The 27,071-nt window shown below is 38.9% G+C and overlaps 1 protein-coding gene across 1 annotated transcript in view; it reads left to right on the forward strand.

Moving 5' to 3' along the window:
* The window catches only part of INO80C (INO80 complex subunit C), a 30,378-nt gene extending 10,612 nt beyond the window's left edge, over window positions 1-19,766 (forward strand). The window contains exons 2-5 of the mRNA XM_030943362.1: window positions 9,811-9,921; window positions 12,827-12,938; window positions 14,628-14,695; window positions 19,055-19,766. Coding sequence (XP_030799222.1) covers window positions 9,811-9,921; window positions 12,827-12,938; window positions 14,628-14,695; window positions 19,055-19,186 — 423 coding nt within the window. The 3' untranslated portion in view covers window positions 19,187-19,766. The remainder of the gene's footprint in view (window positions 1-9,810; window positions 9,922-12,826; window positions 12,939-14,627; window positions 14,696-19,054) is intronic.
* Window positions 19,767-27,071: the final 7,305 nt, after the last annotated feature.

The following is a 27,071-nucleotide window of genomic DNA, read 5'->3' on the forward strand; positions in this document are numbered from 1 at the left end:
AAGGAAAGTGAATGCAATATTCAGGGCATGTGCAACCAGATTTTTTTTTGTCCAGTAATATGAGACAAACAATAAAGATGACAGATTTAGCTTGAAGAAGTTTAAAGTCTGAGGTATAGTTTATTTTCTTATCTTCTTTAAAAGACCTCTGGAGCATCTGATAAAATTACTGGTCTCTGATACATTATACCTTTGATAACTTTTTGAAAGTCTGTAGAAAGAATGTTTTTATTCTCAGTTCCTGTAGCATCGCTGTGTTTCATAGATCAGTGTACCCAAGCTTTGTGTTTCTGACATGGTGTTTCAGTATGGCAATCTTAAATACCTGTGCACAAATGGAAAAACCTTCTTTTAAGTAACTTCAGACTGCAATGCACCATGGCAGAAGTAGTGTGGTTAGCAGAAATGAAATAAAACTAGAATTTTACTATTCTTAAGGTGACAAGAAAAACAGAATCAAGTGCTAAAATGTGCAAAAAATAGGAAAAATGCAAAAGTGAATATTTATTTTTCTGTATTGGTTTGCCCAATAGTCCATAACATTTTGAAGGTAAAATTTAACTCTTCTAATCCAGGTGTGTTTTTTCCTTAGCAAAATAGATAGAGTAGGAGCTCTGAAAGATACCCCCTGTTTTCAGTTAAAGCTATTTAATTGCCTTTCCTTGAAGAAATGTTTTGTTTCTCTTTGTTACTCAAGTGTTATATCCCATCAGAATGGATAATGTTCTACAGAATAAACTACAATGTGGAAACTGAAAGGGGGTTTTCTTGTTATTTCAGAGTGAAATCAGTCTCCCATCAATCATAGGAGCTGATAACTTCTTGCTCTCCTTGTCCTTTATTCAGTCACATGTAGATGAATGGACTTGGATCCTTCTCCTACCTTGGCTGAAGGCTGTTACTCGGCACAGGGGTTCTGGTATGCTCCTTGAGCAGCATTGCAATGTTAACAGCACATCAGCATATTGGAATATTGTAATCCTCCACTCTTTTCTCCAGAAGTACTTTGACCTTAGCTGTTCTGTATCAAATGATGTATTTTAAACTTTAAGATGCAGTTTAGCCAAAGTCCTTGACTGATTTTTTCTGATAGAGAAAGGAAGATACTGGCAGTTTTTTTATAAAAATCCAATTGTGACTTACTGTAGTCTTTTTTGCTAGTATGCTTCCATCCATTTTCAGTCTTAAAGCCCATCAATTTAGGAGACTTTTTTATTTAGAAGGATCAAAATATTCTGTTAGCTGAGCTCACTTTTACCCTTGATTCAAGTACGACCCAACACGTGCTTTTGGACTCAACATACACTGAAAGTTTTAGCTCTATGGCCACTTTGGCAATGCTGTTCAGCTTATGCTTATGAATTTGTCCAAGTTATAAATTTCTTAATATAGAAAACTGTCAAACTTTATAAACACAGAGTAGTCCCAATCCACCAAATGAAATCTGAAAGTGAGAGATCCCTTGCTATTATTTAAGCCAAAGGGAGCTTTGTGGCAAATGCAAATTAAACCAAGTTTTTCTGGGATAGCGTGAAGCTATTCACAGTTGTGTCCCAATTACATTTTATTTGAGACTTTTCCCCACAGGAAATAGTAATTTTTTTTCCTTTAAATATCTGTAAGTTCTAAAAATTTGCCTATCACAGTACGTAAATGTCTTTGAATGGGAAAACATATTTGGCATTTGAAATCTCTTGAGAATAAATCCAAGCTTTTTACTGAGGCTTGCCATCTTATTTTGTGTTTGACTGCTTAATAATTTTGAAGAGAAGAAATTGAACTTGAGTTTTTCTAGGTTTGTTTGTTGTTTGGGTTTTTTTTTAAGTGAGCAGTACCATTATGAAAGGAGATCTTGTGTCATGAAATTGCTATGTCTTTTTCCCCCAGGTTTTTAAGAAATGCTTGAGAGGTGGGGAATGTAATTAAAATCTTATTCTCCCTTTGGTTGCATTTTTAATTTTGAATTCTAACCCTCGCACATCATAATAGAGCTTTGCATTAGGGTGTTTTATACCTCTATCAAAGTGACTAAAGTAATTAGTATTTTATACATTTTGGTAAGTATTTTGTCACTGGAACCACCAGTGCAGGTGAATGATAATGGTTTTATGCTCAGGCACTGACAGAACCCTAAATGAGAATGTCGCCTTTTAATCAAGAGCACTTGGAGTCTATGGTATTGAAATGCCCTACAGAGAGCATAGAAAAGCCATCCATCACTTTGTGACAGTCCAATCTTTTAGTGCATGAGTAAAATTTTATTCAGCCTTTCTGAGGCAGTTGGAATGTGAGATGTTTAACTCGTCTCAGAACAGCAGAAGTTCGAAAGCATAATGTCGAGATTGCTATCTGGGCAGCTTATGTGGCTTTGTGTATTATCTTTATTTATTTAAATTGCAGTTGAAGTGTTTTCCATGTCCTGCTTCAAATACCTTCCCCCATACTCTTCTATACCCAAAGCAGAGACTATATCTAAATTTTAGTCATATGTTTGAGTTAATTTGCACAGTTGATTAACTCTTGATGCTCAGTGGAAATACTCAGCAAGTCAGAGGGAAAGAACCACTGCTTTAGGAAAGGCAGGTTTTGTAAGTCTTGTACAGGTAAGTAGTACGTGACACAAAAATCCTCTGGGAAATGGTTAGAAGTGCATTTAGTGATACATGTACTTGGAATTGTAAACTATTATTGTAATAGTCCAGCAATCTCATTTCAAACTTTGTGCTGTTATGTTTGTGTTTAACCACCCTCTTTCAGCTTTCTTTATAAGTGAAAACAGCAGTAGCATCTGAGGACAATGTGGTAATTTAAGCAAAAATATTTTTGTTGTCAGGCCTTTGGGATATTTACTTGTGATATCAGTGGAAGCAGAAACCTATGCCAGGACCTTTGTCTTTTAAGATGAGTTGACAGTGATGAAACCCACTGACTTAGATGGATTTACTCCCAATTTAAACTGTATACACAAATGACTTACCAACCGTAGTAGCTGCTTGAAATCAAGGACAAGGATCTGCACTGTACTTAATAGCTGGATACTACTCAGAATTTCAGGTTTTTTTAAGTAAATTCAGTTTTTCAATGACCTGTGGAACCGAATTTGCTGTGAATGTGCAAGATTAGGATGTTGGGGTTTTTTTTCCTTCTTGGCATTTAAACATTTTCAAGCTGAACTATTTTTTGTCCTATGCCCAAAATAAGGTAGGACCTTCTGTAAAGGGAGAACGTTCCTAAAATACTACCATGTACCCCAATGCTGAGAGAGAAAAGGATGGGGAAGTTGCACTGAGCTTCATTTTAGTGAGTGGAAAGGAAGAGGGAAAAGTTTTTCCTGCTGAATCCAAGAACTAGTAAAATGCAACCAGATGAGGAAGACGTGTTTATACATCTTACTGAAAGCGTCTTTGCAGCCAACCCTTCTGTCGCAGACGTGGATAGAGTTAATCTTGTTCTAGACAGTACTGTTTCATCAGTCCTGCATTGTTACTGAGTCTTCAGTAAGTTCGCTTTCAGAAATCTAGCATGGTTATAATGTTGGAAATGTGAAAATTTTTAACCATCATTTTGACTTGAGCTTAAACACGTCTAAATCTGACACCTTTCTCAGTGAATTATTTCCAGCAATGTAATGAGCTGCATTTTTGTCTGCCAGAGGGTATGTGTTCAAGTTTTAATGGCCCCTGTCATGTCATCATACAAAGTTAAATGATTTAAATATTCAGAATGTGCAAGAGCCTGGGCCAGCCCTGTTATAGTGAGAGCTAATATATTAATCAAACAGCTTAATATATGTTCCAGTATGAGCAGTATTAGCTGGCATTCCGTTAAATAGCTGACATTCAGGTTCTACTCCCAATTTTAAAAAGTCTGCTCATATCATCGCTGCTGTCATCTAGTGACATTCTTGCTCTGTTTCCACATGGCATTCTCACTCACTGTAATTGTCTGGTAGTGAAAATACAGGTATTATCCATCGATTTTATAAATTACCATTTTCTTCTCTGGCTGCATGCCACAGCTCTTGTCAGGATATCACAGAACTTATCACAACTAAAAGCCAAGTAAGTTGCCACAAGTTGGATATTGCTGCTTTGGAAGTAACCTTCTACAGGAATAATTAGACATACACCATTATTGCAGCTGAGTTAAAGAAACATTGTAGTAGTATTGTGATTATGAAAATCAGCTGCCAGAAGAAGATAAAGGTAATTTAAACTATTTATTGAATTTCACATAGAAAGGTTGAAGACAAGTGGGTTCCTCAGTAAACTGGGTGCTTGGGGCCAGACCCCTCTAATTACTTCATTTTCAATGGTGACATACAATACTCTCATCATCACTATAAGACAAAGCCAACATTTCAGAAATACTTAATGTAGAAAAAAAACACAAACCAAAATCCAACACGTGTAGATCTTCATCTACAATTCCTGTACTCAATATATTGTCAAAGCTAACAAATTAATGATTTGCAGAAAACAGAAAGAATCAATGTTTTCAGTATTGCTTTTGCATCCTTAAATTAGAAACTCTCTTTACAGTTCTCATAGAATTTAGTTATGCATTTAAGTTTTGATTTACCAACACACTGTTCAGTTACCTTCTGGTTTTAAATTTTGTTTTAGCATGTAAAACTATTAACACCTAGTGAAACTGGCCACTGATGGTCATAGTATACCTTCACTGATGTGCAAATCCATTTTTTTTTCTAAGCCATGACATGTGTGGTATGCAGCAATAGGATGCCAGAAATGCATGTATTTACATCTTGACTTTATGTTTCATATTTTCATGGGTTTTTTAATACACAGTAAAATCCTATTAGTCTAAAGTAATAAAAAATTATAGAATATAATCTGAAATTAAATAGTTAAGAAATTTTACTTCAGTATATATCAGCTATTCTGATATATACTGATGTTGTGCAATTTTAATCCTTGCTGGGGGAATTAAAAAAAAAAAGAAATTATGTGTGAAACAAGGACTTTCATAATAAGCTAATTTCACCTGGTATTTGGTGTCATTGCAGACACCCATCCCAAACCCCACAATGCTGATTCCACCTAGAAATAGCCAAAACAAAGAAATCAGCTTCCATGGTTTACAAGTTTTGCTTGTCCTCTCTAAATAAAACCAGACAGATGGCTCAGTCTTTGGAAATCATGTAAAAACATCTGCGGTAGGGAATTTGGAACAAAATATATACAAAACATTAATAGATCTACCAAAGCCTAATACTGAAAGTAGTATGTGAATAGGCAGCCTCCCAGTGTGTTTCCTCCCAGTACAGACAGTGTATACAGCAGGGTCCAAGCTAGGCTCATTCCTGGGGTTTGGCTTTACTCTAAAGAAACCAGTGGAAAGGTAGCAAAGCTTAGCTCAGGTCTCTTCCCCAGACTTGGCTGCTCGTAAAACAAATTTATTAGGACTCCCAAGTGTTTGCTGCAGGTTTTCAGTCTCAAATTTTTGCTACCAAGTCCTCTGCCATCTTCTCCCTTGGACGACTGTCACCCAGTCCTAGGACATAACAGGGAGGGCATTGTCCCACCCAGCAGGGATGCTCTGAATACTTGATAGATGGTCCTGTGAAAAGAGCTGCAAAATAGAAGCTCACCCCCTCGCTATTTCTTTCGTCTGTCCCAGGAAGGATAGAGGTTGCCAACTTGCCATATTGTGGTTGTGGTTAAAATTCAGCTGCAGCACATAAACACAACTTTACAGAGGGAATAAAATTGCACAAGTGCTCCTGTAAGAAGTATTTGACCTGCTGCTTATGACTTCTGATACATGCCATTCCAGTCAAGGTTGTTCAATGCCTGGGGATACTGGGAGGAGGAAGAGAAGAACAGAGAGGGGTAACATGAGAAGCGGCAACATGGACTTCAGTGGGGATTAATAGCCACAGAAAGAGGTGCTGGGAGAGGATAAGTTACTGATAGTTACTGATGACTTAGCTGCAGTCTTTACTGCAGGGTTTTTATCCTTATTTGAGGTAAAACTAGCATAAGCATGTTCAGCTGTACTGACGTTACATCTTCATTTTTCCATGCAGGTGTAGCCTGTAAACGTAAAGCCACTCCAAAATCTTTGTTGCTGTGATCTTCAACAGACTATGGAGAAAAACATACTACTTAGTGACTAATGTAGCACAAATTCCCTGTAGTCCTAGTTACATAAACAACCATTTAAAAGACACAATTTAGTTATAAAGTGCACGTTAAAAGCTGCTCTCTCCTTGAAGTGTATATTGAATTTCCCATAAAGATTGTTTACAAGATCAGTTAAAAAGAAACTTTAAAGAAGCTTTTGAGCATTTCAGCCCATGGTTTCACCTTCTTTTTAGCCCCACAGCAAAGCATGTGGGATTATCCCAGGAGTCTGGGGGTGACGGAGTTAGCTAAGAGAGTGTCTCGGTAGGGAAAATGTGCTGGGGATGGGCTATGGACTGGGCAGGAAGGGGAAGCTGCCCCACACGTGACTGGGGGTTACAGCACACATTGAGCAGAGTGTGTTCCCTGGTGACAGACACTTCCTCACTGTGCTCACGCCACCACCGTCACTTCCACTTCGCAGGACTACAAAGGGCATTTGAATTCTTCCTGTTTGTTTGTCCCAGCACATGACAGTGAAGGATGAACTGTCTTCCAATCTAAACGACCAAGAGAACAAGCACATTTGGGAGAGATTTGTTCAACTGATATTAAAAGTTAAATATTACCTTTACTGTGTAGTAATTGTTCACTGAGGAATCGCTTTTCAGGCTGTAAATAATGGTTTGTATTATCACTGTATTATTCACTTTCAGGAAATATGTGTTTTGCAGAACAAAGGTAGATCCATATCCCCTGCCTTTAAAAAACTTTCAGAAAACAAACCTGAAAAATTACATGAAGTTTCCTGTGCTTTAAATCCTGATGTTTAAAACATAGGCCAGAGAGATTTGTAGATTTTATTGGCATTTGCAGTTTGTGGCTATAAAGCTGCAAAGGATATCAGCTGAGACTTCTGCAGGCTGCATGGGAAGAGCTTTTCAAAGCTCTGTACTGCCAGAGTTCATGCCTCTGTGCAATAGCCCATTATTCGGGAAGCAGTGCTTCTGCTCAACTCTTTAATGTTTTTCCAGAAAGAGAAGCACATTAGTTGAGCATCTCTCTGCCATGATCCCATTGCTAAAATTCAGAGTTTTCGTACAAGCAGTGCTGAGTGAGTGAACTGGCATGCCTCTGCAGTATGTCTTTATCTCAGTACCCAGCATTTAACAGGAATCATAATACTCAGTCTTATTTGCTTCCCAATCTGTCACAGGGCTCTGAAATCATGGTATCAGCTGCATGCCTCAGCAATATGAAAACTGCTTTACAGCTCTGCACCCTTTGCCTTGGACAAGAAACTGCTGCTCTCAAATTGTCCATGACAGATCCAGAGGCTACTGCTGGCATTATGTCTCACTGGCACTGGAGGATGACTTGGGTGATCCCATGAACCTGATGGGCAGCAAACCCAAAAAGCAGCAGTTGCTGCTCTAGATCATGATGCCTCTACCACCATGCAAGGGATACTGGCACCAATAATATCAACATCTGTCCTGAATGAGAACTAGCCTGACTCTTAGCAGCTCTAATACCTGATATCCCTTAGGAGCTGGTACGGAAAAGAAATTACATGTAATATTTACATTCAGGAATTGTCCTGCCAGGAACAATTCCTTACTTTCCTTCCCACTGCACCAGCAAGATTAGCACTGAATCTACACAGAAAAAAACACTGAAGACAGTGAGGATAGTATGTAAGTATATCCAGCTGCAGAAATTACAGACTATATGTATAAGGAAGTTTCTTCCCCTTTACTGTTTGACTATTTTTATTTGCTGAGTCTCAAAGTACTAGTTACTATTTTGAGTTATTGTTGAAATACTACTCAAAGCCTGTTTCATAGAAACCAGAATACTTACGCGAAGATCACTGAAGGGGCAAAAGCGATAATTATCTGTAGAACTGGGTTTAAAACCAACCAGATGGTACCAAAGAAAAGGCAAGAATGCTTTGAAGAATAAATCTGAGTGCTGATTCTTCCACTTAAGAGAATTTACACTGATAATGAGCAGTATCAGAGATAATGAATTCATGAAAAATAATCTTGTATTTCAAATTTTGTCTTTCTCAAAGCTGACTAATGTTTGCTGCTGAAATCTGAAGTGCTGGAAGCATGCATGTACAAGAATATACTTTGAAACCTACAAACTCAGTGTATAAAGCCACTTTACTCAGGATTGATGAAGATATTTTCTCTGCTCACTGCCACATAATGTACATGTTTCTAAACATCCATCTGCATTTGTTCTGTTTCTCTGACAGTCACTGCTTTTTAATGTTTTCTGTCCTCAATGGAAGAATCAAGTTTAAGCTACAGGCTTCAGTGTTGCTTCTGCTGATGTTATTATTGCCTTATCTCCTGTAATATAAACTTACAGAGGACTGTGTTGTTTTGAAAACAGATTATTTCTATTATTATTTTTATTTTAGTAAGGCACTAGAAACATTGCTTTTTTACTTTATATTTCCAATATTTAAGATCTCTCTTTGCTATGTTGAAAACAGGCACTGTAGAATGACTGAAGTATTTCCCCTAAGAAGAGTTCAACTTGCCTAGTCCCTAATCCTGTAATTACTTTTGCATGTATTAAAAGTAAAAACACTTCCCTTGTAGTCACATGGAGCAAGATATGCTGAATCATGGCCTTTGCTCTATAGCTCAGTTTGTAGAGGTGCTTCCAAGAAGCCACAAATAATAGCAGTCCTTTTTTTCATACTTAAATGAGTATTGTATCAACACAAAAGGTTTTTACAGGAAAACACTTTTCCCCCTAAGTATTATCTGTCTAAACATAACATGAAACAACATTTTAACCGTCCACTCAGTAAATACTGACTTAGCTTTTAGCCAAGCTTTTACTCCAAGTAAAAAAAAAAAAAATCAAGGAACGAATTCCTATTGACTAAACTACCAAACTCAGTGGCAAAATTTGCACTGACTTTGGGGTAGATGAGGATTTCAAATAAATATTTATGTGTGTAGCACTGGCTAGTTCTGATAATGTGGAACCTTATAGGTCGCTAACAAATTTTTAAAAACCCATAAACTCAGCCGTGCAGAATTATCAGAAATTGCTTAGACTGCCACACAACTTTTTTAGCTTTCCAGTCACACACATCTTTTCTGACTGCTCTTCCTGCTAAATAAGTAAACACACCATAAAGAAAACCTTGAAAATACTAACTAGCACCCATGTAGATTTTGTGAAGCTTGCATATAAAAATAATATATAATAAAATACTTTTTCTCAGTCCTTGTTCAAGCACAGCTGGCACCAAGGATGAAGAATAAAATTATTAATTCATTTTTCTTTAGAAAGTTGATGAAAAGCCTTTTTATAAATTTTATATATTCCTGTTAATACTTTATACAGAACATTCTAAAAGAGTGTACATTTCTGCTGTTTTGGGTTGCACATACTGTCTTGCACTTTATAAAGTGAGATGAGGTAGCTTTTATTAATACTGCAATAAACCCCATGCAGTTTTTACTCAGTGGGCTTTGGCCACTCTATTCCCCTCCTCCCTTTGTGTGTCAGTTGTAAATTGATTGAGAAATACTCTGTTTCATGCTTCCCCACTCTTGGCATACAACATCTTTAGATGCAAAAGAGATAGGAAAGCAAAAAGGCAACAGGTAGGTAGTACAGCACATGCCTCCATCTCCAGTTAAACCTGCTCAGAGTAACAAGCAATAAGACTGTATTTTTTCTGCAGAGTGCAGGTGGAGAGGCTGTGAGTGAAAATAAACTTCTGAACACAGACTCCAGCACAGGATCAGTGGAAACTACTGCCAAGCCGTTACCATTTAAAGACCCAAACTTCATCGTAAGTATATTATTTGAATTTCAAACTTTTCCCATAAAAGACTTACTAGGATTCTATTTAACCATGTTCCTAGTGTAAATATTAAGAAAATAAGCTTAGTAGACAAATAAAAGGTTGACAGTTTTTAAGAAATTCACCTCAATCCATGTAACACCACGGTCTAAAGTGCACACTGTATTATAGCATGAGAATGCCACTGGTCCAGAGGTAGAACTGTTCTATTAAATTCTGGAACAGAGTGAGGAAACCTGTTAGGTGCAGGTAAGTGTGGAAGTTTTATGATATGGTATCTCACAAACTACCACAGCTAGAGAGGAACAATTAATACTATGAATGTATGAATCCCATGTTCCAGTTCCAAGTCAAGGCAGGCTGCAAAGCAGTTGAGCTAGAAATTAGCCAGAGTCATTAGCAACTGAGATTTTGCTCTTCTTCTGGTCCCTGAAACTCTTAACAGATTTGTGGTGTCTTCCAGTCATGGCTAGATTTAGAAGCAAAATGCTCTGTGCCCCCTAGACGTCTGGCCTGCCAGCATTCAGTCATATAAACACTGACAGCTGATGAAATGCAGGCTCCTAACACTCTGAGGGTTAAACTAGGAGAGAAGGTGAAGAAGCTTAAATTAGTAATGCTGTGTTTGTTTTTGATATCTTTTTATCTTGCTGTGCCAAGGCCAACTCATTGGCACACTGTACAAATGCTTTCTACACAAGCAAACCTCTCAGACTGCTGGTCCTAAGCCAGTACTTAGAAAGAAGGATTTTATCCCAGATATCACTCTGCATGAACAAGATACAATATCCCACAGAACATAATGAGTAATCGGGCAACACACAGCTCACTAAGCACAGGTTTGGCTGGGGCTATGAAATTAATCTCTGACATGTGAGTTGCTCTACATCTGTTTTGCAGACAACTTCAGTCATGAGAGGGGGTTCAAACAACCCTATACTTTGCTCACTAATCCTCCAGCAAGCACCAGCTTCTTTGAGAAATGGGGCTTACTGCAAAAGCTCCTTTTGTGCCCAGAGGCATCCCATGTAGCTTCCACTTAGGATTTAAATATCTATGAAGCCCTGAGCTGATCCTTCAGTTCTTAGAGGGATGTCACCATTTCCAAAGAGTCAATACTAATGTCTGCATGCTTGAAATAATAATGAATGTACAGGGTCTTTGGCAACTGCTGCAGAAATAATAGGCAGTTATAATAAAAACCATGAAATTGTCCCCTCCAATACAGTAACTAATTTGAGAAGAAATGCATTGCATGTTAAGCAGCATTTCATTGGTATGACCTGGCAGTAATAATTTGGATGGATTTTTGCATCTTTCCAGCCTAATTTGCCTTAAAAGGAAGAAAATAAATCAAATAGTCTCTCCCTCTCCTATGTATGCTCAAGTTTGAATCATTAGCTCACTGCAGAGGATAGACTTAAGAGAAGAGAAGGAGGAAGAAATTACCTTTTCCTAAACTTTCAGATTGGAATTTACTTTCATTGGCAATGGGTGAGGGGAAAAAGACTTTCTGACACTTGGGTAGAGCAATAGCTGCTGTAGAGCAGTAGCTCCACCTGTCCTAGCTCCAGCTTTCTCTGAACTTTATTTGGTTCATATATGCTTGGCGGTCATTGCCTTTTCATTGTAAGTGTGTGAGGTCATGCTCAGCCCCATTTTCAGGAGGCATAAGTTCATATAAAAATAGGTTGGTTTTGGGAGTACTGCACAAAAAATCATTTTGCAGTGATTTGGGGGAAAATTACTGCATTGAATTTGAATTAGTGGTGTGGAAGTACATGTAGTTTCATCTCATGCTGTAGCAGTCTCTATTATGCAATGATCTTTAGATGACTAAGGTGTTACCCTAAGAGCAAATATTTGCTTCTGTCTTTTAAATCAGATATCCATCACCAAAACCCAGTATATCATCAGCTTGTGAGCATCTTTTCTGAATATATCTTATGTCTACAAAAAAAGCTTTCTCATTGAATCCTTCCTCCTGTCATCCTCATCAATTTAAGTGGTTAATTTATAAACATTCACAGCAAAAGTGTGTTTACAGAACTTCGCTGAGTTTCAATGAGACTCATGGGGCAAGTAGTAATTATTAACAGAAATAGCAACTTCTCAATTGTAAGAACATTTTCTTTTTCTGAAGTTAAGCTGTAAATCTGTGTCCTTTGATCATTTAGAAGTAGTACAGTATGCTGTGCAGCTTCTGTCTCTGGAGGGACATAAATAAATTACTCTGTAGCAATCGCATTTGATAACTGCAGCTGCCATTATAGTACCTGTGGCAAGCCTTCCATTAGTGTTCCTTTCAAAATGCAAAATTGTCTTGGCAGCCAACATTCTGTTTATTATTCTTTTTCTATTATTCTGTCTTCTAGCCTTTGAAAGAAAAATAAAATTTCCAGAAAGTTTCTCAGTATTTATTACATTTTGCAAGATCAGTTGTGTTTTCTGCAGTCATGGATAATTTGTAAAAGAGCTGTACCTGTAATATGCCATAAAAAGGAGAGAGAAAATTTAGCTGTATAATCACAATTTTAGAAACAACTTCATAGTAATAACTTCTAATACAATAGGAAGTACATACAGAATCCTGTATTCTCAGGCTAAGCCTAACCACATTGATTTTCTATTTCCATGTAAAAAACAGATTTTAATTTCCTTCAGTTAATGGGAAACTTAGAAGCTTTGACACAGTCCAAAAAGCTTTGTTTTTGCCTGCAGACAAGATTAGAGTGTACAGTACAGTAGCCTGCTGATGAAATAAGTGAGAATAACAAATGGTTCACGACAAGAAGAGACATATCAGAAAGACTATGAAATAGAGGTGTCATGCTCTGAAAGAGTATTCTTTGTTTATTTTTTTTTTCTCTAAACACCATATTTTTAATTCTAGCACTCCGGCATTGGTGGAGCAGCAGCTGGCAAGAAGAACAGAACATGGAAGAACCTAAAACAAATTCTTGCTTCTGAAAGGGCATTGCCATGGCAACTAAATGATCCTAGCTGTAAGCTGCTTAGACGCTTTGCATGTATTTATAAATAATAGAATCCACACAAATAACTTTCTTTAAAACTAACCTAAATTATTTCATCAGTGCATGCAGTATCCTGCTTGGACAGGGTCCAGTGGTACATTTAAGATTTCTCCAATTGCACTCATCAGCCCTAAGTGGAAACTAGGGGGAAGCATATAATTTGGAGTATCATGGCAAAGTTCAAATACATTTGGGGGGGAGAGTTTAATAAGGAAAAAATATTTATCCAAACCAAGTCAGAAACCCTTATTCCCAAGAGATTTTTGTCACCTTTTCACTGGTTAGGCACCTCTTCCTCTGTACAGTCCAGAGGTCTTTTGGTGGGTGGCTGCTGCTTGATTAGCTATATTTGAGTACTTTTAAAATAGTTTCTGCTAAGCCACATACCTGCAGTAGCTTAGACCTCAGCCCAAGCTTCCTATCCAGCTCCTTATCCTAGATTCTTGGGAGATTTAAATCCTACATCCTCTCTTTAGTGCAGCACAGCTGAAACTACACTATTAGCAGTGCTGATTAGCAGTCCTAGCTGGTTACATCCACGGGAGCAGAGTTACAGCAGTGGTCTTAATCTAGATACTCTTCAAGTCTGCTTGTAAAGTAGGATACTGTTGAACGTAGCTGCTGGCAGAATGCAATCCTCAGATTTTATTTAGGCAAGTAGAAGCATTTCAAAACTGAGAATATGCACACACTTTTTGTCAGACTTGGTGCTTTATCCAAAAATAGCTTGCCGTTTTTTGAAGTGTTTTAGACGCAACTGTTACAGAAAAATGCAGACTACTGTGTGTTCCTAGCCATTGTAACTGACAATCTGCTGATGTTGCTATTTCTACTGTGCTCTGTTTGCAACCAGAAATTTGCAGTACTTTTATAAGAAGGAGGGAAAAGAAATTCAGTTTCATATTTAAAACCAGTTGTCTGTGGTATTAGGGTCTTTTGAATTATGAGATGATGGGTTAGAAATTTGATATGGATGGAGTGTTTGAATTGAACATAGCATCTGAATGAATTGCAAGAGAGATCAGGAAAGAGGAAAGAAATCATTCAAATACAAGATATTTTTGTAAACATCCAAAATAGAGGATTTAACTACTTAAGCATATCAACTGTATCTTAAAAATGTTTATGAATGATAATTGCTATCTAAAGGGCACCAAAGAACAGCAATTTCCAACCCTCAGTTTAAACATTCAGACAATTTTCTAGGTCATTGACTGGGCTTAAAGTGGTACATGCTTAAAGATTTAACTGATTTAAAAGATTACTTTGCTTTTCTGGATTATAGTATTGCAGAGCTGCAATCTTGAGCAATGTTTCACAGTCTTACAATAAAGTATGCATTTGATAATGGTTATTCTTTGCACGTGACTGACTGCAAGGGAATTCATTAAGACTTAGAAGAAATGGACACATTTCAAATGTCTCTGGCATTTTCCTTCTGGGGAGGGCAGTTCTGCCTGCTGAACTCTATTAATAGATGAGCAGGATCAGGCTGTGATTTACATGCTAACAGAGTAAATGTTTTAGAGGTGATTCTGCTTCATATTCCTTTGCCTTAGTGTTGCTAGTTAATAGAGACCTCAGACAGTAGGTTTATGTTATAGAATATATATATATATATATATGTGAGACTGATTTTATGCCTTTGTTTCTCTTTAGATTTTAATATTGATGCTCCTCCTTCTTTTAAACCTGCTAAGAAATACTCAGACATCTCAGGACTTCCAGTAAGTATTTTTTTTTCCCCTCAAAAATGACATCTCACCTTCCACAATGAAATAGTGCTGGTGCCTTGTTTTGTAAAAGATGTATGTGCTGAAGTTCATATTCAGAATTGGGCTTAATAATTCTCCAGTGATTTATGACCAAACCCCAAATACTTGCCACTACATCACAAAATCCTTAGGTTGTTAATAGATGTCAGGACAGACTAAATACTTTGTCCTGCCAAGTAACTCCTATGACACCTCTTTCTCGCCTGTAGAATCTACATTGGTGCCCATGATTTCTAATTCTTAAGATAGCTGCAGGGAAAGCTGGTAGTCCACAGTCTCCATTATTGTTGACTTTGCCAAGGTATGCCCACAATGACTGAAACTTTCCATGCTGCTTGCCTGATGTGGATTTATTTCATTGTATCTTGTAGAGGAAGTTTTAAAAAGATGGCTCAGCAATTTTCAATAATGAGATTAGGCAAAATTTTATTGTTTGTGCTCTTTTCCACCAGGTTAAAAAAAAAACCCAGCCTTGTTATCACTGCTCTCAAACGTTGCCTCAAACAAATCAGCCTGAAACAGACACTTGGCATAGACTGTTGAGAATTTCAGATACCCCTATGCTTCAGAGCTGGAAGTTGGAGTTTGGCAGGTGTATAGCCTGTGTGTCACAGATGGGCTCTTTTACATGTTTTGTTAAAGAAAGAGGAGAAAGGGGGAAAAAAAGGCAAACCACAATTGACTTAGATACAGTTTGCACATGCTCCAGAAGGTCTTGGTAGTTACAATTTGGTGCCTGAATTCCCCAAAGATTCTGTTAACACAAAACAGGAGTAAAGTCATTGAATTCTGTCCAACAAAAATTTTGTGTCTCCTGTTGAAACGGTTCCTATGTTACATGAATAATTTTACTTACAACAAAACAGGTATTAGTAACAGCATATCTTTTCACTTTTCACCTTTAAATGCCAGTGATTAATTTTGCAGAAGTCTGTGCATTTCTTACAATTGAAATGAATTTGGAATGTTGTATTTTGGAAAAAAAATGCTTAAGTAATGGTTACACTAAATAGATACACTAATGAAAAATTTGTAATATCAAAGAGCCTTGCACAGAATTTCTGTGTCACTTCCCTCAGTTTAATCTGCTTCTCACCCATAGGGCACTAGCACACATTCACAGGCTTAATATCATCTCCTGGAGATGTCCTTAAAGGTACATATTTGTTATGCAGGTTAGCATACCACCTTGCATTCTGTGCACTGAATTAGGCAAAAAGTCCTCATTAGGACAGAAAATGGGGGAGCACTTAACTAAGGGCTGCTTTATAGTGGATATTTAGTGTAAGGCATCAAAGAATAGCTATAGCTCCAACTGTAATCCTGCACATCCTAGCATTTGATCTTGATTTGGTAGCATATATTTTCTTGGACTTTATTTTTAAGTAACACATTTAAATGAGGCACCTAGGAGGTGGCATATGTCCAGCCTGTGCCTCTGCATGTGGTTTGGAAAGGGAGTGAGTTGCTCAGATAAAGTCTGGTAACCCTTGGTGTTCAAGAGGGAGAGGAAAAGCAACATCTCCCTCACAGATGAACTGGCAGACAGCAAATGAAAGAGAATGCTCACAAACCCAGGGAAGGTAATTCCCTCCAGCCAGGCAGACTCCTGCCCCATCTCCAAGGAACTAGATAATGCTTTCCAGCACTAACCTTTGATGTATTTCAAAACTAATCAGTCATTGCACCTATAGTGAGCTGATGGTGCAGGGTATAGGTGGGAGTGGAGACCACACCCCTACCAGTTAAAGGTCAGTTAAACCTTAGGAAATTCTCTCAGTTCCTCAGCTTTTCTTTACCAGCGCCTCCTTTCCATCGGTGATTTAAGTACTGTAACTCTTCTAGCTTAGTATAGATACTTTCTATACAAATCCATTCAGTGCTGCTTTTGTTTTCTTTTCTTCTCTTTCCATTTTTCCCCTTAATTTTCCATCCTCTAATTGCATTGTGAGTCAAGTTTCCTATTTTACCTGCCCTGCAAGGTTTCTCCAGACTATGATAAAATTACCACATTTAAAAAACCTCTTTTGTTATTAAAATAGCTGAGACAGTGTGCCCTTTAAATTTCTAGGCTAGAAATGTTTCATAAGAAGCACTAAATATGCTTTCAAGATCACGTCCTAGTAGGAGCATATGTGGGACAATAGAATATTGTAGAAATGTAGTATTAGAAAAATGCCCCTGTATTTTCTGTGTAAAATATAAAAGCATTTGTGTAAGAATATATTTTCTGTGGGAATGCTGGATTCCTCTTGTGGGGGGGAAAGGAATTCCTTAGCATTACCCATTTAGGGAAGAATTAAATTGTCTACTAGGTACAAAAAGAGAAGTGTATTAAAACATTCTCAATCAGCATACTTGCTCTCATATTAGATGCCACAATTAAATTCTACTGATCCCCTTCTCTTTCTGTGTGTAGCACAAATGGAATTAAATTTACCAATGGTCTCAGCAGAGCAGCCAATTTATATTTGTAAGGCAGCCTAGAATTCTAAAGCTATTATATACTGTATTGACACTGCAAAATAAACCTATTATTTCCAAACTTGCAAAATGAATATTTAGATATTTTAACATTCAAAACAGAGTAATTTATTGTAAAGCAGATTAAAAAAAAAACCAAACAACAAACCCAAACCTTCAAATGTTTCTATTTCTCTTCCTTTTCTGAAAATGGATCAGACCTGTTACTATAGAAACAGATTGAGATACCTAGTTTATTGTATTTTAAGAGCATGTCTTCATGGCCTTTGATTTAGTTTTAAAACATGACAGAGTTTTTTCTTTGCAAATTCATCTTAATTTAATATTCTAATCTCTAATTATTGCTGGAGTATTGGTGAAGTTTGTTTTCAAGCTGAAGCCATGGCACGAATGGCTGGTTATGATACATGAGTGTCTGCAAACAGTACAGCCCAATACATAATACCAGAACAGTCAAGAGCTGCCATAATATTTTTAACCTAGATCACTGCACAATACAAATTGCAGATATTGCTTGGTTATTCTATTACAGAATTATGCACATTTGAAAAGCAGTCTAATTGCTTAGCTTTTTCTTACATGAGGCCAGATGTAAAGAGTGAAATAAAAGTAGATTTATACCTGTTGTATAATTTTATACCTCCTAATGTTCTAACTTTGCCATTTCTTTGAAACTTAATTGATGGCTTGAACTGTTAGCTGACTACATTTAATTAACCTGGCAGCATTTCTTTGTAAAGAAAACAAAGCTACAAATAACACCAAATTTTCTAAGTCATATCAGAACAAATGATTGGCTGGATTGTTACCATGGTCAACAGGTGCTTTCCAACATAAAAATGTAGAGAGCTCTGCACTATAACTGTGCGGCATGGGGGACTGCTCCAGCTCTTCCTGGCCTTTCCTATTTTTAGTATCAATGTCTTGAGGGATCTCAACTGCCTGTGCCTTGCAGCCTGCCACCATCTTGTGCTAAAGAAAGGCACAGAAGACACTTTTGGAGCCTTGGCAGGCACTTGGTAATCCAATGCTGGAGAGGCAGGGATTGTCCTGGAGGCTGAATGTAGAGAGGCAATGCCCTGATGCCTGCCTTCCCCCAGAGCAGCCTCCTGGCCTACCCCTGAGCTCAGCCGAGCTCCAGGTTTCTGTAGCAACAAGGAAGGGGAGAGGATAGAAGGAAACTGGCACTGCTCCCAGGCACCCAGGGTCCAAATATAGCAGAGGATACAAGTGTAGCCCAGGGTGAGCTGGCCTGGCTGCTATCCTGAAAGCAGGCATCTGGAGCAAACCACAATGCTGGGTTCAAATCTCTTATCAGTTCAGTCACAGAACCATAAGCTGAGACTCCCTAGCTTTAACAACCACTTTAAAGTAAATTAAAAGCTAAGTTGTATGCAGCAAGAGAAAGGCAGTCCAAAGCTATCAGAGCACCCATAATTCAGCCTCTTTGTGGGTAATTTATTGGCAACAGCCTGACTCTTTGGAGAGCTGCCTTGAGAGAGACTGCACAAGGCACAGAGTTGCTAGGGTGAGTTTAGAGAGTTGAGGAATTTCTTTTGCACTGTGTTTTATAGGAAGCTTACTTCAGCCCTCTGTTATGTTTAATGCATTTCTAATCTGATTTTATAGGGGGTCTGTTAACTTCTCATAAGTCCTCACATGAGAAGAAAGAAAAAAAGACAGACTTGTGGCCACATGGTAGAACAGCAGTGCTGTTACTAGGAAGAGAAACTGACTGTTTTGTGGTCTTGTAATTAAGATACTTATTTCGCTATTAGGGTTAGAGATTTTATTTTAATCATATCTCTGCTGTTGTTTCTTTTTCAGGCAAATTACACAGATCCACAGAGCAAGCTAAGATTTAGTACTATTGAAGAATTTGCCTATATTCGGATGCTCCCTTCAGATGTGGTTACAGGATACCTGGCTCTAAGGAAAGCAACAAGTATTGTTTCCTGAACAGACTAAATATTCTTGTATATTGCTTGTGAACTGTGCTCATTTGGAGTATCATGGTGGAAACTGACCGTGGGACTGAGATTCTTTAAAACTACCCATGGATTTTTACATCTGGAAGTAGTTGATGATACAGGCATTTGAAGAACATATGGATTTAATTTTCACAAATACTGATATTTGTTAGTTTGCCAATTTGTTAGCAATTTAGTTTGTTGAACAGAATAATTTAGACCGTAAGGATATGTATCTGTTCTAAAATGTCTCATGTACTATAATTTATATTAATTTCTGTAAAGACAGGATTTCATCTCCACCCTGTATATTTTATGTACTAGCCTGGCTCAGAAGAAACTGTCATTTGATTTACGGAAAAGGTAACAAGATATCCAAATGTGTAAACCTGCCTTACCAGATGTGCTTGCCACTTGGCTATGAAGTTGTCCCATCTGTAAAATGAAGCTAAAATACCCAGCAAGTGCTGCTGTTGTGATGACTTTTCAGGATTCTGTGGCGCTGTGGAAATGATGACACAAATTTTTGTATTTAATTAACTGCCAGCATAAATAAAGTTGGACTCAAACTTGCTTGTAAAATACTTTGCTTGTTACATGTTCATCTGTTAACAAGTGTAGCAGGATCCAGTCAAATCACTGTGTAACTCTTAATCATGACACTTGGCAGTTTTTGAGTGCTTCATTTCACAGTATAAATATTCTTCTACCTTTCCTAGTGATTACAGTACTTGTATTAATTAGTATGAAGAAAGTACTAATTTCCCAGCCTTTAAAAAAAAATGGTATGAAGCAGGAGTTCCACTCTCCATTGGCATTCTGACACCAAGATCACCTTCAGCAGGGCAAGACCTTCTACATTAGAACACTGAATTTAGCACCATGAGACACCAAAAGAATACTTGAGAGCAACAGAGCATTGTCATACTTTAGAAGAAGGAGACTGAAAGAAAGTCAGAGCATTGTCATACTTTAGGAGAAGGAGACTGAAAGAAAGTTTGGACTCTTGCTGGGGGATGGCTGACAGGTACCTGCCAACACATCAGCATAAGAATGATCATGACCTCCTGAAACTAAGTCTAGGGGCAAAGGAGCAGAGAGTTTTCTGCCCATTCTTTCTTTCTGTCCTCTTTCTTATGACAAGCTACTGTCTTCCCACTTCTGAGTCTTTGTCCCAGCCTTAAATTCTTGCTAGGTTGTAATCTGGACTCCCAAGTTCAGGCTCAGCTGTTCCCAGCCCACAGTTACACAGCCTTCACTCCCACACTCCATCAACAGTTCTGGAGTGGTGGCACTAGAACTGGCTGCTACACAAGTTACCACTTGCTGTAGGAATGCTCTTTCCCCACGTGTAAAACTGCCCAGTGGAACACTAGTGCCATAGTTAGTCCTGGACTCCCCAGGTCCCTGGGGAGGTGAGGTGCTGGTGAGGAGACAGCACTCCTGACTCAGCAGACTCCACCATGGACATCAGGATCTTGTGCAAGGCACACTCTTCTCTTTGCCTGCACAAGCAGCACACAGTAGTGACTATTCAGTATCTAATCTGTGTTTTGAATGCATTTTTCTATAGACATGATAATAGTTAAGATCTTTTTTTCTGATTGAAAGAATAAATATGCAGAGTGTATTAATGCTAGTTTAATTTAAACTCCAAAACAGGAAAAACAATAACTTTCATTGTTTAATGAAAGTTTGTGGGACTCATTCCTCAGTTTTTGTGATCTAATATTGCCAAAACTGAATTCTAGAAGTCTTTGACATGCTTACAATAGGTCCTTCAAAGCCCCAGATATCTGTAATGCTACAAGTGTATTGCAGTACAAAAAAGAATATGACAGGATATCTCTCTGTATGCCAACAAGCATCCAAGCCACATTCTCTTTGCATTGAGTTTTATAATGGATATTTTAAACTTACATTACGTACTGAACTATGTGTTTATAAGATAAGCTTAACACTGATATGAAAAGGAAACACATAGAACTGCTGTAAGATCATTTTTGTTTTAAATAAGCAGACAGCAGCTCAGAAAATCGATTTCACAAGCTTATACTCTCCCACAAATATTTTTAACATTCTTTGGGAATGACTGTGTAGGAGCCCAGGCTCCTCCACTGTCAGAAGTGTTCCTTGTACTCCTGCACTCTATATTAAGATGTTGCTTCTCAGCTAATTTCTCCCATGCAGTGTTTATACATTCTGTTTTCAAAATCTGTGTCTCGCTGAATGAATCAGCATCAGAAAATCAAATACTTCTTAAATTTGGCAAAAAACTTAGTGACTCTTCTCTCAATGTTCTGTGTCCATATGATGGCTATGAGATTCCCTTTTCTTCCCTTCCATATTTCTTCCCTTGTTGGCTTTTTGTTCCTAGCCAGTAGTACCTCCCTTTTACTCATTAGGTTGTGCAATGGTCAAGCCAAGAGTGATGAATCAGCCACCAGCACCATTCAGCATTACATCAATCAACAGTAGTTCACTATGTGGAACAATCAGACCATGTTTCATTTAGCAGGAAGCTGAGGACACAACAGATCTAGTGGCCAACATGTGCGATGGCATTCAGTCCTGCTGGGTTCCTTTTGAAAACAGCACGTGAACCTGCTGCTCTCATCAGTGCCTTCTATGAGAGAACTGAGCAGTACCTCCCTTGCTTTATTTAAGAGAAAACAGGTATGAGTGAAAAGCTTATCTGTGCCACAGAGCAGTTTTAAAGTGTTTTATTGACAGTTTCAGAAGAAGTAAAAATTGAGAAGTACATTTATGTGTAAAAGTACTTACAGGATATTATCTAGATAATCATACATGAGTTGAATTAAAATTGAGAAGAGGACAAATGGGAAGCTTTTTAAAAGAGAAACAGCAACAAATACCATTTCAGACTTGGGGAGAATGTGTTTTGGCTAATAGCACTCCCATATCACTGAAGCAAAAGCCAGCAGTCAGGGTGAGGAGTAATCTGTTAGAGTACAACCATTACTGAGTGGGAAGTATCACCTGAGTGCATTACTTCACACAGACCATGGATGGCTCAGCCTCACACACATTTGCATTGTGACGTTTCCTGTCATTCCCCCTGTAAGGGCCTGCAGCACCAGCTGCTAAGTGCCCACAGAAATCCCTCTAAATGCCATTAATGAGAGGTGAGCTTGTGCAACACCTCTCAAGGTGTAATCCAATTGGCAGATCTTTAGCCTCAGTCTTTTTGGCAGGTGGAAAGCACGTTTTCCATGCCTCATTTACCCTATCCCAGAGGCCAAGCTCCTGTTTTCCTGTGCAGCTTCCTGCCCAGCACACACCACTGGCCCAGTAAGCACTGGAGATGGGAGTTGTCTCCAGCCTACCATGGGGTTTTCTGTTTTTGTTTAAGAGTGCAGTAGGTTTGGGTGGATCTGCTTGCCCCCAAAGGCCAAGACAAAGTAGGCAGCTGTTGCCCCAGGGCAGCAGAACCATTATAGCTGAACTGCCTGGTGTGGCCCCAGTGCTGAGCTGGGGCAGGGGCTGAGCCAGTGGGATCAGGGACTGCAGAGCCAGCTGCTCCCAAGGGAAGGGATCTACTGGGACCTGTGACAGGAATGAAGCAATCACAGCCACAGCTGCTGCCTCCGTGCTCTTCAGAGGAAGGGAAAGCAGGGTGCTGGAGCTCCAGGCTCTTCCCTTGATTATTCACGGCTGTTTCAAACAGCAGGTGTGTGCCCATGGAAACTTCCTGTCCCAGCACTTCCCTCTGCTGCATCTGAAGTAGGAATGACCTTGGCCCCACATCCTAGAAAGCTGCAAAATTCAATTGAGAGAGGCCTTGGGCCAGCTCATTTTGGAGCCCCTCCATTTCACTGTCCTGTATTTCTTGGCTTTCTCCCATCATAGTGTTCTAGATCCCTATGGAATTGCTATATATGGGCTTCCGTGGAGGACGGGAGGAGCAGTCATACTCAAGGAGATGTGCCTTAATCTCCTTTGACAGAGGAAAATTAAAGTGAGCAAAGGGGAGGGTTTTTTATTATTACAAAATATCAAACTGAAAATTAACCAGTATAAGCTTAAAAAGGTTTTTACAAGTCCACCCTGTTCAGAAAAAAAGCTTGAAAATCATGATTACAATCATTTTCCTGAAGGGCTAAGTAATCTTTAATAAATTCATGCAACAGTAACTTATTACTAGAAAACTAACCAATGGATTTTAAGGTCTCTTATAATTTCTAACAATGTGTATGGCTTACATTCTCAAATAGCACATAGCTTTTCTTCTTGAATCACTTCAAGCAAGGAGAGTTTCACAGACTTGATGTCATGTTTCAGGAGGAAAACCCTGACTTAGTGCTCTTTAAAAAAAGAGTCAAGTGGTATCTGTACTGTTACTGAACATTCAGTCACACTATGGTGGTCATACCACTAATATTACAAGTCAAGAAATTCCTTCATAATTCTCTTTTTTTGTAAGTGTTCCCCAATGAAAGACCCCCCCCGAGACTTTGTCTGTTGGTGAGTGGATGGGTGGAACATAATAAAATAATACATTTTCAGCCAAGGAAAACATTTTAAGTCCATTCGGTATCTGTAAGTATTTCTTGACTGGTTTTTGTATTACCTGAGAAGCTTAACAAACCCAGTATTTTCAGGTGATTACACTACTGTAAATCACAGCCTATAGACAGCAATAGCACTAAGCTCTTGGGAGAGGTAATAACAACAACTAACAAACACTGTTTGAACTACTGTAGTAGTTTAGTACTGCCTGTGTAATTGCACATGGTTTATGACTTATGAGGTCACTTGTACAGACCACTGCTGTCTCTTGGCACTGTAGTCTAAAATCAATAATCTCTACACAAAAAGCATAGAACTAGTGCACTAGACAGTGAGCTGGGGCTGGCTGTGGTTTCTGTTTACCAGCATCTTCTCCTGTGGGCAAGAGCTCCCCTCAGGTATTGCATGCTGACTGCTGTGGATACTTAACTGCAGCATTGCACCCAGCATTGCAGCCCAGGAAACCGCATCTGGCTCATGGACTGCCTGAAGCCTTCTCCAAGGTCCCCAGTCTGGGATGTAAACATCTCTCAAGTGCAGAAATCATTTACAAGTCAGAGCCCATGTGAACAGTGTCCCTTTTCTCAGCAAGTCTTGAATCCAATGCACAGTTTGGTAAAGGAGAAGACAGCTGCCTACCCGTGCATGGGAAGAAAGTGTTTCCTGCCTCGTCATAGTGAAATAAATGGGGTGTGTGTGCATTCAGTGCTGCTGTGTGGAGCTGATAAATGTACAGCAATAAACCCTTGTGAGCAGAGAGGCAGGCCTGGTCTGCTTGGCTGATGCCTGGTGTGAGCTGGGCACTGAGCAAGCAAGGGTAATAGGGAGGTTTTGAATTTTTGCTGAGATCCCACTTATATCCTGGGGAACAGCAGCTTCTCTCAATTCTCTTTTCCCAGGAGGAAGAAATGCCTTTAAAAGGACACCATAAATACATGTACATTGCCTACATACTGTGTCTGGTCATTAGTTCCATGACTAATGGATAAAGACAATGCAAAGGGGACAGAATTAAGCATCTTTTAATAAATTGTCTGTGGGCCCAAATCTTGTTCTTGCAGCAGAGGCAGTGTGGGATCTGATAATAACCTTAATAAAGAATCTCAGAAATTTCAGCAAGAGTTGGACATAGACTAAGGTGGAAGGACTGGAAGTAGGACTGTAGAAGCAATTGCCCTGACAATATAAGGCTATGTTGAAGAGAAATCATTTATAAAACACTCTGTGGTGTGATCTGTAATCCTCTGAAGTAATACATACAGCATTATGGTGGCCTTAATATTTGAAATAAAGAATATAAATAGAGCTTAAGTGACCACTTCAAACTGTGCCTTTCAAGAAGGTGTATATATGTCATAGCTGGTGATGTGAAGTTGATGGCTGACATCAGTCTCATGTGTACAAGTGGCAGCAGCTAATAGGCACAAACCTTACTCTCCTCCAAATAAAGTGGCTTGTGTTACTGAAACTGGTGGTAAAGCACAATCAACCAAACATTTCTGGCCTCTAACAACCAAGAATTAATTTGTTATGCTTCATCTCTTCTACCAGGCTGTACAAAATCAGAGAGCTAAGAAATAAGTACCAGCAACTCCTTTCCAGTGTTATGTGAGCCCTTCCCATGATCTATGTAGACTGAGAATTACTATCACCATTTTAGTGAGGTACAAAGTGTTCCATGTCCATGGGTTTGGCCCATGCCTCCTAAACCCTTGGGAAACAGCACATTGACCCCACTGTGAAACACAGCCCTGAAACACATGAAACAACTTTCTCCACATGGGTATGACTTACCTAATAATGAATTGAAAGCCAAATTCTCTGTGGACCTTGAAATGTCCTTCTGAAGCATCACACTGGGACAGGGAGTGCAAATGCCATTCTTCCCGTACATTTCCTGTATACAATGCCACTGGGACTCACAGACTTCTCTGTTACTGCCTTTAGGCAGTAACTGTCACCCCAAGGTCTGTTTATATCCTTCATGAAAAGTAGGCATAAGCCACAGGGATGATTTCTGGCAGAAGCAGTGGAATCCTGCTCTTCCACCTTTCACACACATGCCTTGCTCCTTGCACTTCACAGATTCCTGATTAATCCTTCCAGCTCTACAAACCAGGATTGCACCCAGTGTAAAACAGTTATACACAACCCTGGAAGTTCTGACATGCCCCAGAGAATGGGAGAGCTTCTTTGAATCTGTTAGCTGAGAGAAAGAAGCTGAAAGATGAGAGGACCAGGCTGGGTGCAGGGAAGCATCCTTACCCTGGGTGATGGGGTAAGGAGAACAGGAGCTGCAGCAACACCCCTGCTGTACTTCAAACAAAGGCAGTAGCCTACAATAGCCTTTTATTTTGCAGATGCAGTCTGGAAGAGCTGCATCTGCTGCTGGGGGACAGACCTGGCACTGAGCTGCTCAGTTTGGATGAGGCTGACATGCCTCTGGGCATGCTCAAAGGCAGGAGCTTCAGCTAGCTTGGTAACACCAATTCATCCAGTCAGCAGCGCTATGAGGATAGAGGAATGCAGATTTGGGCATAGGCTGGCTAAACTCCAGCCTGGATTCTATTGGGGATCTGCAGCTCTCTGAAGATTTGGGAATGAGTCTTACCAATTCAGTGAATTTTGACATGTATAAGACATGGACAAGGTTAAAAATTCTGTCCTACAACATACATTTTCGAAGGAGTTCTCAAAAGACAACCAGAATCCAGCAGTAAGATGGGTCCTAAAAGGACTCCTTTGCACCTCTGTACCGCTATAGGTGGCAAAGTTTTGGCAAGAGGAGGGCTGCAGGTATGGTAGCTGTTGGAAGGGGCTCAGGGGCTGTTAGGACCCATAAGAATTACAGAATTGCAGTTCCCTGAACCCGTACAAGTGAATGTTTGAAGTAACAGCTGGCTTTTTGGGTCATACTTTTTGTCCTAAATAGCACATAGTTTGATCAAGTACTAATTATATCTGAGCCACGAAGTAATAATCTCCAAGGCATAATTAGTAACAGCACCTTCCCTGTGAGATGTGATTCCCTCCATCTCTCACTTCCCCTCCCTGCTCCAATAAGCAATCAACCAAAACCCTTTGCAAACCACAACTCTGTGATGTTCATCTTAAGAATGAGGACTGAAAAATAAATGACTGATTTAATAAAAGGAAAGAATTTCTACAGAGTGACTAGAATTTACCTCCGGATTTGCAGAAACTGCTTCCTGTAAAGAGAAAAGAACCACTAAAAGAAGAAAACTTCCAAGTGAAAATCAAGAAGAAAAGCTGAAACCACAAGAGGAAAGCTAATGGCCCATTTTGCCAAAAAAGACAGACTTCTACAGAGGATAAACAAAATG

This window comes from Camarhynchus parvulus, chromosome 2 (assembly GCF_901933205.1).
Source record: "Camarhynchus parvulus chromosome 2, STF_HiC, whole genome shotgun sequence".
Taxonomy (NCBI): domain Eukaryota; kingdom Metazoa; phylum Chordata; class Aves; order Passeriformes; family Thraupidae; genus Camarhynchus; species Camarhynchus parvulus.